Source organism: Manis pentadactyla, chromosome X (assembly GCF_030020395.1).
Source record: "Manis pentadactyla isolate mManPen7 chromosome X, mManPen7.hap1, whole genome shotgun sequence".
Lineage (NCBI taxonomy): Eukaryota > Metazoa > Chordata > Mammalia > Pholidota > Manidae > Manis > Manis pentadactyla.
This window is the reverse complement of record NC_080038.1, coordinates 77,249,833-77,264,823: the sequence shown is the minus strand read 5'-3', so window position 1 is coordinate 77,264,823 and position 14,991 is coordinate 77,249,833. Positions and strand designations below refer to the sequence as shown.

At 37.6% G+C, this 14,991-nt stretch overlaps 1 protein-coding gene across 3 annotated transcripts in view; it reads right to left on the bottom strand.

Moving 5' to 3' along the window:
* The window catches only part of APOOL (apolipoprotein O like), a 106,483-nt gene that overhangs the window by 28,848 nt on the left and 62,644 nt on the right, over positions 1 to 14,991 (bottom strand). For 2 of the 3 annotated variants that reach the window (XM_036905350.2, XM_057496112.1), the window contains 3 exons: positions 8,190 to 8,309; positions 5,273 to 5,327; positions 3,716 to 3,814 (listed from right to left, as the gene is read on the bottom strand). In XM_036905350.2, coding sequence (XP_036761245.2) covers positions 3,716 to 3,814; positions 5,273 to 5,327; positions 8,190 to 8,309 — 274 coding nt within the window. The remainder of the gene's footprint in view (positions 1 to 3,715; positions 3,815 to 5,272; positions 5,328 to 8,189; positions 8,310 to 14,991) is intronic. The other variant, XM_036905352.2, reaches the window with a different exon arrangement.

The following is a 14,991-nucleotide window of genomic DNA, read 5'->3' as shown; positions in this document are numbered from 1 at the left end:
AGATGTCTATTAGGTCCATCTGTTCTTGTGTGTTGTTCAGTGCCTCTGTGTCTTACTTAATTTCTGTCTGGTGGATCTGTCCTTTGGAGTGAGTGGTGTGTTAAAGTCTCCCAAAATGAATGCATAGCATTCTATTTCCTCCTTTAATTCTGTTCGTATTTGTTTCACATATATTTGTGCTCCTGTTTTGGGTGCATATATGTTTATAATCATTATATCCTCTTGTTGGACTGAGCCCTTTATCATTATGTAATGTCCTTCTTTAGCTCTTGTTACTTTCTTTATTTTGAAGTCTATTTTGTCTGATACTAGTATTGCAACACCTGCTTTTTTCTCTCTGTTGTTTGCATGAAATGTCTTTTTCCATCCAAAGACTTTTAATCTGTGCATGTCTTTGGGTTTCAGGTGAGTCTCTTGTAAGCAGCATATAGCTGGGTCTTGCTTTTTTAAAGATTCTATTATTTTGTGTCTTTTAATTGGTACATTCAGTCCATTTACATGTAGGGTGATTATTGAAAGATATGTACTTATTGCCATTGGAGGCTTTAGATTCGTGGTTACCAAAGGTTCAAGGTTAGCTTCTTCACTACCTTACTGTCTAACTTAACTGGCTTATTGAGCTTTTATAAACACAGTCTGATCATTAGTTCTCTCCCTTCTTATTCCTCCTCCTCCATTCTTCATATGTTGGCTGTTTTGTTCTTTGGTCTTTTTAGGAGTGCTCCCATCTAGAGCAGTCCCTCTAAGATACCCTGTAGAGGTGGTTTGTGGGAGGGAAATTCCCTCAACTTTTGCTGTCTGGGAATTGTTTAATCCCTCCTTCATATTTAAATGATAATCATGCTGGATACAGTATCCTTGGTTCAAGGCCCTTCTGTTTCTTTGCATTAAATATATCATGCCATTCTCTTCTGGCCTGTAAGGTTTCTGTTGAGAAGTCTGATGATAGCCTGATGGGTTTTCCTTCGCAGGTGACCTTTTTACTCTCTCTGGCTGCCTTTAATACTTTGTCCCTGTCCTTGATTTTTGCCATTTTAATTATTGTGTGTCTTGGTGTTGTCCTCTTTGGGTCCCGTCTCTTCGGGGGTTCTGTGTGCCTCTGTAGCCTGAGCAACTATTTCTTCCCCCAGTTTGGGGAAGTTCTCAGTGATTATTTCTTTAAAGACACTTTTTATCCCTTTTTCCTCTCTCTTCTTCTTTTGGTACCCCTATAATGCGGATATTGTTCCTTTTGGATTGGTCACACAGTTCTCTTAATATTGTTTCATTCCTGGAGATCCTTTTATCTCTCTCTGCATCAGCTTCTATGCGTTCCTGTTATCTGGTTTCTATTCAATCAATGTCCTCTTGTATCTTATCCATTCTGCTTATAAATCCTTCCAGAGTTTGTTTCACTTCTGTAATCTCCCTCCGGACGTCTATAATCTCCCTCCGGACTTCATCCCTTAGCTCTTGCATATTTCTCTGCAGCTCTGTCAGCATGTTTATGATTTTCATTTTGAATTCTTTTTCAGGGAGACTGGTTAGGTCTTTCTCTGCAGATCCTCTCTCAGGTGTTGTCTGACCTATCTTGGACTGCAGTAAATTTTTTGCATGTTCATGGTGATAGTGGTGGCTGTAGGCAGGTTGCGGGTGTGTCAGCTGGGAGAAGAAAGTGCTTTCCTGCTTGCTGGATGCCTTGCCCTTCTCTGGTGCCTTTGTCACTTACCTGCACTCCTGGAGCAGCCACCGGGTTAGTCCCCTAAGCTGATGTGGGTGGGGTCTCTGTCAGAGCAGTGTGGAGCCCTGCAGGGAGTGGCAGTCACACCAGGTGTGCTCCTCTGTGATAGTGGCGCCCCTGCCGGGCAGCTGTGTAACAGCAGTGACCTTTGGGTCTGGCCTGGGTGGCTGTGTGTTCGGCTGGGATTCCAGTCAGCTGCTGGGAGTGCTCCTGCTCCCTCTGGCTCCGCTGCAACTGCACGCGGGGCTCTCCTGCACGGGCCTCTACCAGGCTCCTTTGGCTCCTTTGCTGCCGGTGCATGCGAGCCGTACCCGGCCTGTTCAGTCTCTGCAGCTGTGGGCTCGCACAAGCCTCTCCTGGTCCCCTCTGGTGCCGTTGGCGCACACGATCTGCTCCTGGTCCCTTCCAGCGTTGCCGCCCCCAGCACACGCTGCCATGCTGCTTAGTGCCGTGAGCGGCTTCAGAGCCACGCTGCCTCACTGGGGGTTAGGGCATCTAAGGTTTCCCGGGATTCCCAGGTGTTGGCTAAGTGCACCAGAATGACTTCGTCCAGCTATGGGGTCCCTGTCTCTTTAAGACTTGCAGAAAGCATTCACTTTTCTTTTGTCTCAGGGGCGCCAGTTGCAGGGACCTGCCCACAGGTTTTGCTTTTCCGTTTCTCTAATATCCAGCACCCCGTGCACCTTGTGTCTGTGCTCTGGGTGCGGATTTTAGAGCTGGTTGTTTAGCAGTCCTGGGCTTTCACTTCCTCCCTGTTCCGACTCCTTTCTTCCCTCCAGGTTGTGGGGTGGGGGAGCGTTCGGTTCCCGTGTGGCCGTGGCTTGTATCTTACCCCCTACGTGTGATGTTGAGTTCTCACAGATGTAGATGTATCCTGGCTGTTGTACTGCATCCACCGGTGTCTCTTTTAGGAATAGTTGTATTTATTGTATTTTCATAAATATATATGTTTTGGGGAGGAGATTTCCTCTGAACTACTCATGCCACCATCTTCCCGTGACCCCCCCTTAAAAGATATTTTTAAGAAATAAAGTTATCTAGAAGATGGGAAACAAAACAACAAATTACAATTTTAATGGGAAGTATCATATTTTTAAGTTTTACTTTTAAATGATTACATGGGAAATTCAACTTTCTTGATATAAGTCTATCAATGTTACTATACATATGGAGTCCTGCATCCACCAGTACTATCAGGATTCAGAACAGTTCTAAAAAATATCTTATGCTATCCCTTTGTAATCACACCTTCTCTTTACTCTAACCCCAAGGAACCCCTGACTTATTCTTTGTCACTGTAGTTTCATGTTTTTTGAGAAAGTCATATGAATGGAATACAATATGTAACTCTTTTAGAATGGCCTCTTTAACTAGGATTCATCAAGACTGTTGCACGTGTCAGTGGTTCACTCCTTTTGTTGCTGAGTAGTATTTTTTTGTATGGATATACCACAGTTTAGTTTTGCTGAAAGACATTTAGGTTGTTTTCAGCTTTTAGTAATTATGAATACAGCTACTATAAACAGTGTACAGGTTTTTCATTCCTCCAGGGTAATTACCCATGAGTAGGATTACTGGGTCTCATGGTAAGCGTATATTTAACTTTATGAGAAACTGTCAAACTATTTTCCAGAACAGCTGTACCATTTTGTTTTCCCACCACCCGTGTATGAGAGTTTCAGTTGCTGTACATTGTTTTGGTATGGTCAATATTTTTAATTTTAGACATTCTGATAGGTGTATAAAGGTATCTCATTGTGGTTTTCACTTGCATTTACCTAATAACATCTCATGTTGAACATCTTTTGGAATAACTGTATTTTTGAAAACACAGAAGGCCTTTACAAAAGTAAACATGCTGTACTATAGAATCTAAAAATTCTTATGGTAGTCTATCCTAGTAATATTCAATAAAAGGTATATTTTCCCATGACAGTAACATTTTGAAATTAACATAATGGCATTGAAAGAGAGAATATGTATTTTAATCCCTACCTTTTCTTGCTGAAACCAAGCCTGCCAATCCTGAAACTGTAATCATTCCAATTTTCGGAAGAAAATCTCGAGGTGGATTCTTCAGATAGACATACGCATCTCAAGAAACCAGTTAAGAATTAACATAAGTGGGCTTACTACAATTGAGCATTATAAATAGTTATGATGCAGAAAAGTTAGAGATTTGTGAAGATAATAGCAGATGGTTTAAACACTCTTCAAAGGAGCTACACAAAAGAATAATTTGAGCAGCAACTTAAAAAGCAGTTACACTACTTACTAGTTACAAAATAAAATCTTCCTTCAATAGATGACTTAATGATACTTGTTTTCTTAATAACACAGGTGTGATTACTACTCTAATGAAGTATAATGCTAGAGTGCACACCTTAATATGGATTACTATAAATTCTTGATTGTATATGTACGATACCACTATAATGGAAATTCTTCTGGCCTTACCTGTTCAAACACTGGTAGAATCCAGCAAGAATTAAATAGATACTTTATTAGGGAACTTTGAATAACCATCTACAGATACATGCAGCTGCCAGAACCTGATTGCCACTACTCCCCAATAATCTCAGAGCAGATGTTGCTCTTGAATAAAACCAATGATCAGGATGAGAAGTGAGCCTGGAGAAAAAGTAGATGGAGAATGGACAGAAGTCCAGATTTCTTGGTTTTTGTATCTTTAAATTGTTTCTTATTTCATGCAATCCAAAAAACACATTCTTTTATCACAGTAAATTACTTAATGGCAATCACTTATTTAATCATATTCCTCAAGATTGATGAGGACTATAATTTGGAATTAATTCCTACATATACTAAATAATAGTAATGCATATATATAGGTCATCAACATCATGAAGACATTTACAATTTTAGCTGATCTTTCTGTCCTCCACACATATTTATTTTGACAACTGACTTAACCTAAGAATATTAGGAAGCTATATCTGCTGCCAATCTCCATTGCCAAACCAGAGTCAGATACAACTACTTTCTAACATTAGCTCAGATATTCTAGGGTGAATGATTGATACAGTGTTTCCTATCAATCAATAGCAAAATACTATGAATTTTAACAGCAAATAGCATTTATTTAAACTAGTTGATAACAATGGAGACATATTTCTAATTTACATTTTATTAGCATATAATATGGGCTTTGTAACTAAAACACACCTCAGTTTGAGTCCAGGTGCTGCCATTTACTTGCTATGTGACCTTGGTAACCTAGTTAACCTTTCTAAACCTCAGTTTCCTCATCTATAAAGTGGGGATAATTTTAATACCAACACTCACTGAATTGCCACAAAAATTAAATTAGATAAATTATGTAAAATTCCTATCATAGTGCCTTAGTATGTAATTGCTAAATAAATGATAGGTACTATTGCTTTATTGTCATCATAAAGTGTTATACAGAGTGCTTTCTGAATTGCTAAAACATGATAATGGATAGCATACCATGTTTATTTCCTTACATTGAAACCTTGCAAATTAAAAAGATAATAAACGTTTCTAATTGTGGATGGTTTGGTGACCTACCTTTTCCAAATTGTACTGTATCCATTATCCCATTTTTCACAAAGACATAAATACCCTAAGCAAAAAGGGGAAAAAAGGACATCTGCATTTCTGAAGATGTTGATAATGAGATCAAATAGTCAACAGCTCTGAGGTTATATTCAAGCACTGATTTAGCATTGCACCAAAATCTAAATCTAGCTTTCCTATTTATTCACTGTGAGGATACTTGTTGAACTTAGTTTCTCTTCATTTCTTGCTTTTCATTCTATTTAACACAGATAATACCTGTTTACTAGTTTCCTCAATAAATAGGCAAAGTTGCTTATAAAATAATCAGAGCAGCTCACAGAACAGTTATTGCAGAAATGCAAATATTTAACATCACATTTTACAATGGCCTAGAAAAATGAATGTAATTTAAATAAAGGATGAAGAGAGGTACATTTCAGCTCAGAAGCAGTATCTAATTAATAAAGATGTAGCAGCAGTAATATAATGGTTGTGGAAAAAACAACAACAGAAACCCAAAAAGTACTTCACCTTCTCCCCCTCTCATAGTGTGCATTAGAATGAGAAAAAAATCTAAACAAGAATTTTATCTCAGGACAGAAATCATCCTACACAGACTCGTGTTCATCTTGCTTTTAAATAGGATCATAAATTTTCTGCAAATCAAGACTATATTGACCCAGTGGAGGGATTAAAGCTTTAAATCAAAATTTTCCTTTTATTTATTTCTAACCAATTTATTTTAATGCAAGAAATACTGTTATACACATTTATTGAGTGATAGGTACTATCTCAATTACATCAGAAGAAAAACGAAGGTATGGAATAATTTACCCATAGTTACTGCCCATAGTCTTGCTGTACTCTATTGAAGGACGCAGAAAACACAATCCAAATATATGCTCTCCTTCTCTGAACTAGCTGCTATGAAAGCAGGATAAATACAACAACAAGAGATTTTCAAAGCAAAGAAAATAGAAATGATTGTATTAGACAGTAAAGAAATATTATTGCTATTGAGATGGCTTGATATTAGTAATTTTGTCTCATATATTTTCATGATGATCAGAGATACATAGGTTCAACCTCTTTATTACAGTTGAAAGCTGTACAAACCAGTACAGACCCTAACCAACACTGAACTACTTCTATTTAGAGGCTGTCTCTTGAGAAAATTTCACCCACAAAGTTATAATACTGACCAGTTGACTGGGAGTCATGTAACTATTGAGGAAGAAAACTAGTCACTTTTGGGAAATTTTCCCTAGCTGCATTTAGGAATCCACTTTTACCACTGGGGGTCACTGCTATCTAAATTCCAAAACACTAAGGAGTAGGAGGAGGAAGTGAATTTGCCCTGCATGATTCCAATCTTAATGCAGAGTGCAATTTAAGTCAGAAGTAATTTTTAAAGAATAGATTATGTTTTTAGGGGAAAATTAGAGGAAAAGCTGTTTACACTGAAGATGAAATGCATTCGAAAGTGCCTCTCTTCAAGCTATTTGTTTCAGCATATTAACAAAAAGTTCTTTAAGTCTTAAATTGGGTGATAGTAACAATAGCAATTTAAAGCTCTCTCAGGAACAATTTACCTCACGGAAAACAACTTTGGGAACACTATGGAAAATTAGCTCCCAGGAGACTTGAGGCTGAATCATCTAACTGTTGGCATACAGCCTCAGGGGCATGATTCAGACCTTAATTAGTTAAGCTATTTCCCTCTGAGATTCAATTATTAAGAGTGTATATAGTACAGCTAGCACTATTACAATTGTTTGACAGGCACACAGTTTCAAAAATAACACTATGAATTCATCAGATTTTTGAAATATCACCTGGAATGTCCAGAGTTCACAGATTTGATATTTCAAGATTATTAAAATTTTCTCTTTAAAGAGAAAGGATTAGAAAAAAGCACAAGGGTTCACAATTGAATAGTTAGATCTGAGGAGACATTGTGTGGCTATAAGGTCAGAATGATGAAAACAATGGTGCCAACATTACCATTATGACATTGACACTGGAAATATTGATGTTAACACACCTATATTGATGTGATGATAATGAAACATCAGTATTGTATTAGTTTACTCCACCATTCTACTTCTGGATAATGCTGACTGAAAGCTAAGTATTAAAATAAGGTGAACTCTATTCTTCCCAATAGCTGACTGAAGTCAGAATGGTCTTATTGATCTAAACTCAGTAAGTGAACATTTTGCTTAGGCAAATAAGGAAAAATTCAAAAGTAACTTCACAACTTCATGTAAAAGATCAAACAAGTACATGCTAGGTGACATAAATGCTTGCTGAACTATTTTAATCTATGCAGGAGTGGTAGATTAAATATGGCCACAAATTCTCTGTGCTACTTGTATGGAGAGGTGGCATCTAATTCCCCTCTTAAAACTAGATAGGCGTTAGTGACTTGCTTTAACAGAATGCTGCAAAAGTAACATTCAAGGTCATCTGAGATAGGGAAGAAGCTTGGCAAATTCTGCCTATGGCCTCTTGGAACAGTTTCTCTAGAAGTCCTGAACTGCACATGTAAGTTATCTGATTACCTTGAGACCACTAAGCCTGAGAAGCTACATGTAGGTCCTTCAGTCAACATTCCCAGCTGAGCCATCTGTTAGCCATCTGTGACAAGGTATCAGAGATAGAATGAAGCTGTCTTAGATCCTCTAGTTCAGCCCACTTGCCTGATGAGTATCACTAAGTGACCTCTGTCAACATGACAATGCAACAGAGGAATCGCCTGTCCAAATTCTGATCAAAATCTTGACTCATAAAGTCATGAGGTATATAGAATGGTTGCAACTAAGTTTTGGCGTAGTTTGTTACACATCAGTGAGTAACTGGGACAACTGTTATGCAATACAAATCAGAAACTTCTATTATTTAACTGCTATTAGAACTGACTTACCTTGCACCAGCCAATATAATGACCAGTTGTAGTGCGGATGGATGCAAAGCCCATTTGTAAATGACCAGGCTGATCTTCCACATACTTAGACTGAAGAGGTGGTGTACTATATATGGGGAGCTAGAGGCAAAAAAAAGTTCATGTCAAAAATGTAAAATAGCTGGATTTCCTTTTCCAGCAGTATGGAAGAATAAGACTCGTCATCAACCTTCCTGCTAAAAACCACTAAAAATACTGATAAAATATTTTTTAAAAACACCTTAAATGCAGGAATGAAATCTGGTAAGTAGTTTATAAAAAATATTCAGAAGTCAGAAATTAAATAAAGACAGAAATTCTCAGAGATTACAAATAAAATCCTCTTTTACCTTGATGTCACTTGATATAAAACAGATGGCTCATGGGGCATGGAATCAGTACACAAAACCAACAACAGGCTTTAAGTGGGCAATCTTATTGGAGACCTTATAAAGCTAGCATCTCAAATTGTTACCTTCTCAACTTAAGGGTGATCTAGAAATAGTTCACTCCAAGGGACTTAGGAAGATTGACTGTCTCAAAGACTGGGCACTGAGTAGAGAGGAAAGAAATATTTCCTAAGAATCAGCAAACATAAGTGAGAACTCCTTTAGTCTGCAGCACAAAACTATCTGGATAACCTGAGAAATCTCAAATAAGTAACATATTTATACAATAATATTATACAATAATAAGTATTCCCAGGCTGGTAGCCCCCACAAATGCTTGGCAAAAGCAAATAAATATCTTCTCTCTGGAGAAAGTTACCCAGACTTCAAAGAATTACAGCAGATAAAGTTTCAAGAAATACGACACAATAATTCTTTAAAATTAGAAAACACAAGGAAGCATCTGGACAAGAGCTGGCAAAAACCACAAAGAACAAATTCAGATCCATAAAGAATGTATATTAGAATATATAATATAGAATTTATTTTTATTTTTAAAGAAATTAAAGAGGAAAATATGAATTAACATCATGAGACTATAAAAATTACCAAAGCTAATGAAAGTAAAGAGAGAGAACTTCTAGACCTGGAAATTAAAAAATAAAGAACTGAATTGATGAGTTCAACAGATTGGATACAGTTGCTGATTTAGTGAATGAGTAGATCTGAAGAAATTATGCAAAGAAATATGAAAACTATAGGTAAGCTAGAATGAAAAGATGGGGCAGAGGTAATATTTGAGTAGAAAGGCCAAGATTTTTCCAGGACTGATGAACTGAACACTTGACAGATTCAGAAATCCAACATATACCAAGCAGGATAAACAAAAGATAATCCAGAATTAGACAAATCATACTGAAACTCCATAACATCAAAGGGGATCTTAAGAAAAAAGCCAGAGAGAAAAGAAAGTTTACCTTCAAAGGAAAAAAAATTAGATAAAACTTTGACTATTGGAAGGCACAAGATAATAAATATCTTCATGTGTTAAAAGAAAGTGACTCAACTGAGAATGTATACTTAATAAAATATCTTTGTTTCAAAAATGAGGGGGGAAGTAAGGACACATTCAGACAGAATAACCAAGATAGTTTGCAACCAAATGACCCTCATTAGGAAGTTTTAAATCATGTACTTCAGGCAGAAGAAAAGAATTCCTACTGAGCATATCTGACATGCAGGAAGGAATGATTAGCAAAGAAAGTGGTAAATATGTGGGTAAATATAAATCAATGACTATATAAAATAATGTTTATGCATGTGTTTTTATAGTAGTACCAATCCCTGAGAATCAATATAGTGTAAATTAGAAGAGAATGACAGAAATTGAAGTATTCTAAGTTATCAGTATTGTTTTGGTGAAGGGTAAATATATTGATTAGACCTGAAACAAATGCAGGTTGAAATTTCTAGAGCCATCAGTAAAAGAAAATAAACAGAAGACACAATTATCAAGCTTTTTTGTGAAGAAAAAAAAAGAGGCAAAAAATAATCCAAAGGAGAAGCTAAAAGGATATAAAAGAACAACAGAAGAGTTAAGAAAAACAAAAAACACAAAAAATGGTAGAAATAATTGTAAACATGATAAATGCAAATGGTAAAGTGATCTAGTTAAAAGCTAAAGAGGATCAGAATGCATTTACAAAATAGTCATATGCTGGTTGTAAGACACTCCTAAACAACTATTGAGAAGTTGAAAAAAATTAAAAAATGCTTATTGGGCAAATAAGCAACCAAAAGAAAGCTATTACAAGCTATATTAATATTAGACAAAATAGACTTTACGGTAAAACCATTAGTAGATATGAAGTGACTACATCAAGATAAAAAGTTTAAGTAGATAGATATTACAATCTTAAGCTTGTGTGAATCTATTAACATATCATAAAAACTTATGAAAGAAATAGATAAATTCATCATCACAGGAGTTTAACTTATTCTCTCAGTAGTAAATCAAAGAAAAGCAGATTAAAAAGAAAAAAAAGGACTTCCACATGTTGTTGTAGGAAGATCCTGAAATCACTTCTTCCAATGGACACCCCAAATCTACAGCTACATATAGAACATTTCCCTCTGAAAAAGACATGAAAGCTAGATTAACTGCTTCTCCACAACAAAGGACAAAAGACTACATCGAAACAGATGGGAGGGTAGAGAGAAGGTCTCACCGAAAACCTCACCCAGGCATAGCAACACAGAAGTTGGAGGTATTTCATAAGTCTGGAGCATCTCCTGGAGGAGTAAGAGGTGGGTGGCCCACATCAGGCACCCCAAACTCTGGGATCTGCACCAGAGACATGAACCTCCAAAACATCTGGCTTAGAAAACCAATGGGGCTGATATCCAAGGAACCCAAAGTACTATAGGAAACTGAGATTCCTCTTTTAAAGGCTTGGCATGTGGTCTCATATGCCCTGAGACCCCCCCAAAAAAACAGCAGATCATGACTGCAACCCCACAGGACTGTATACCCTTGCATACTTTAAATGCTACTCCCTGAGGGTCTGCTTTCCAATCAGCCTGAAACTAGGTGCTAGCTAAGTGAGATTCCCCCACTTGGAACACTGACATATCTTGGCACACTCTCAACAACAGGGACATGTCACGAATAAATTAGGTGGTCTAGACAATCACAGAAGATTGAGAGACCAACAAGAGCTAGGGCCAGATTGAATGAGAAAGCTTATCACCTACATGAAGCCACTCATGTAATACTTAGAGAGGTAATAGATAGAAAAAAACAGCAGTTTGAAAAATGCCTGGAGTATATATGTGAGGAGATTCATTTGCTAATCTAAAAGCATCTCCTGGAGAAGCAGGGCTTAGTTGAAACTTTCCCCAAAGAGAGGTGCTGGCATATGCCAATTTTGTATTCTCCACCTATCCTGTTTGCACAGGTGCTCATGCTAAGATGTGGCACCCTCCTGCCAACTTGAGAAGAAACAGGAAGGAGTGAGCACTTGTGGCACCATCCCACTGCCTCACTGAAGCAAGAGAACATGGTGGTTGCACTACTCTGCAGCTCCCTGGCTGGAGCTGGCAAGCATGAGCAGCCACAGCATTTGCCTGCTTCAGCTGAAAGCCAGCACACATGCACAGAAAAGGCCTTCTCCCACTGCATCCTAAAGCCCAGGGACAGAGCTGTCAAGACATTTTCCAGCTGCCTTTCTGAAGCCAGTGATCATGTCCTGCCTACTACACTCTCCAGCTGCCTAGCTAAGGCCAGTGGGCACACACAATCCATACAGGTTTCCCCTTGATGGCCTGCCCTGATGGCCAAGGGAGCTGGCATTCCTGAGCACCATGGGAATGTAAAAACCAAAGAGAGTTCTTCAGACAACACTGCACAGACACTGGACTGGAACGCAACCAGTCTTCCTGTGAGAAAGGCTATTTACTGGCCAGGAGATTCAGGCTGAGGGACAGGTTTCAGGTTTCACACACACCTAGAGGCTAAGAAGGCACTCCCCCAAGGAACATAAGCAGGGAGACACCTAACTTGCACTCCTCCATGACCTCACTACAGCTCAATGAGGCATCCCAGAAAAGAGCTTTATACTCACCTGGAACCCTAATTTTAGCAACTGCTGCCCAGAGGACACCTCCAGATATCCTGGTCTGGAGGCCAACAGGGATCATGACTGCGACTCCACAGGACTGCATGCCATTGCATACTTTAAATACTATTTCCTCAGGGTCTGCATCCCAATCAGCCTGAAACTAGGTGCTAGCTAAATGAGATTCCCCCACTTGGAACACTGACATATCTTGGCACACTCTCAACAACAGGGACATGTCATGAATAAATTAGGTGGTCTAGGCAATCACAGAGGATTGAGAGATGAACAAGAGCTAGGGCCAGATTGAATGAGAAAGCTCATCATCTACATGAAGCCATTCATGCAATACTTAGAGAGGTAATAGATAGAAACAAACACATAGTCAAGCAAAATGAGGTGACAATGAAATATGTTCCAAATGAAAGAACAAGACAAAACCTCAGAAAAAGACCTTAATGATATGGAGATAAGTAATCTACTTGATAAAGAACTCAAAGTGATATTCATAAAGATACTTACCAAATGAGGGAGAAAATTGGATGAACACAGTGAGAACTTCAACAAAGGGATAGAAAATATGTGAAAGTACCACACAGAAGTCACAAAACTGAAGAATACAGTAACTGAACTGAAAAATACATTAGAAGGATTGAAGCAGAAAAACAGATCAGTGAGCTGCAATACAAAGCAGTGGAACTCATTCAGAGTTGCAAAAAGAACAAAGAATTTAAAAAATGAAGATAACATAAGAAACTTATAGGACAACAAAATGATAAGGATCCCAGATGGAGAAGAGAAAGGGGCAGAAAACTTATTTGAAGAAATAATGGCTGAAAACATTCATAATTTAAGAAAGGAAAAAGACATTCAGGTCCACAAAGCCCAGAGTTTCAAGTTAGATGAACCCAAAGATCCAAACAAAGGCACATTGTAATTAAAATGTCCAAAGTTAAAAAGAAAGACAGAATCTTAAAAGCATAAAGAGAAAAACAAATTGTTACATACAAGAGAAATCCCACAAGGTATCAGAGATTTCTCAGAAGAAACTCTGCAGGCCAGAGGGAGTGGCAAAACATACAGTGCTTTAAAGGAAAAACTTCCAACCAAGAATACTGGCAAAATTATCATTCAGAATTGAAAGAGAGATAAAGAGTTTCCCAGACAAACAAAAGATAAGGAGTTCATCACTACTAAACAGTCCTTCCAAGAAACATTAAAGGGACTTCTTTACGCTGAAAAGAAATGGCACAAATTAATTACAAGAAAACAGATTAAAGTAAAACTCTCACTAGACATGTAAATATATAGTAAAGGTACTGAATCACTTATAAAGCTACTAGGAAGGTGAAAAGACAAAAGTAGTAAAATCAATTAAAACTACAATAATTTGTTAAGGGACATATAAAAATTTTTTAAATGTAAAATGAAAAATGTGACTTCAAAAACAAGATATAACACTCATATATGGACCCAATACAGGAACACAAAATAAATAAAACAAGGATTAACACATCTAAAAGAAAGAAATTGACAGCAATACAATAATGGCAGGGGACTTTAACAACACACTTACATCAATAGATAGATCATCTAGACAGAAAATCAATAAGGAAACAGTGGCCTTAAATAAAAACTTAGACCAGACGGTATTATTTGATATATACAGAATATTCCATTCAAAAGTAGCAGAATACACATTCTTCTCAAGTGCATATAGAACATTCTCCAGGGTAGATCACATGTTAGGCCACAAAAAAAGTCTCATTAATTTCAAAACTGATATCATATCATCACTTCCAATTACAAGAAGGAAATTGGAAAAACTAAAAATACAGAGAAAAAACATGTTAATGAATACTGGGTTTTAGAAGAAATCAAAGGAGAAATTTAAAAAATGAACAAATGAAAATGGAAATATGACATACCAAAATCTAAGGGAAGCAGCAAAACTGGTTCAGAGAGGGAAGTTCATAACAGGCCTACCTCAAGAAACAAGAGAAATCTCAAATAAGCAATACAACTATACACCTAAAGGAATTAGAAAAAGAACAAACATGAAGTCCAGTGTTCCTAGAAGGAAGGAAATAATAAAGATCAGAGTGGAAATAAATGGACTACAGACTAAAAGGACAATAGAAAACATCAATGAAACTAACAGCTGATTCTTTGAAAAAATTAACAAAACTGACAAACCTTTAGCCAGACTCACCAAGAAAAAAGACAGGGCTCAAATAAGTAAAATTAGAAATGAAAGAGGATATGTTACAACTGACACCATAGAAAGATAAGCCAGTTTGGGAGAAAATATTTCCAGATATATACCTAATAAAGGGCTCAAAATCCAGAACATATAAGAATTCTCAAAACTCAATAATAAAGAAACAAACTACCGAGAGACAGGATTAAAGATGGTGGCATGAGAGGTGAGACAGACGCCCCCTCCTAAAACCACATATAATACGAAAATATAATTAAAACAACTAATCCTGAAGGAGCAACAGGAAAAAAGGCTGTGCTAGACTGCATACACCTGGAGAAAAGAAGAGACCTCACGGAACAGGGTAATGTACCAAAGCCATGACCCAGCGGGACCCAAGCCCTTCCCCCACCCCAGCTCACCGGCAGGAGGAAGAGAAATGGAGCAGGGAGTGGAGGCCAGGGAATGCTGAACACCTAGCTCTGGAGATCTGCTCTGGGAGCACAAACCTACATTACATGGTGCTCTGGAGATTAAGGGGGTTGGAAAGCTAAGACAGGCAGAGTACCTGGAGAGAC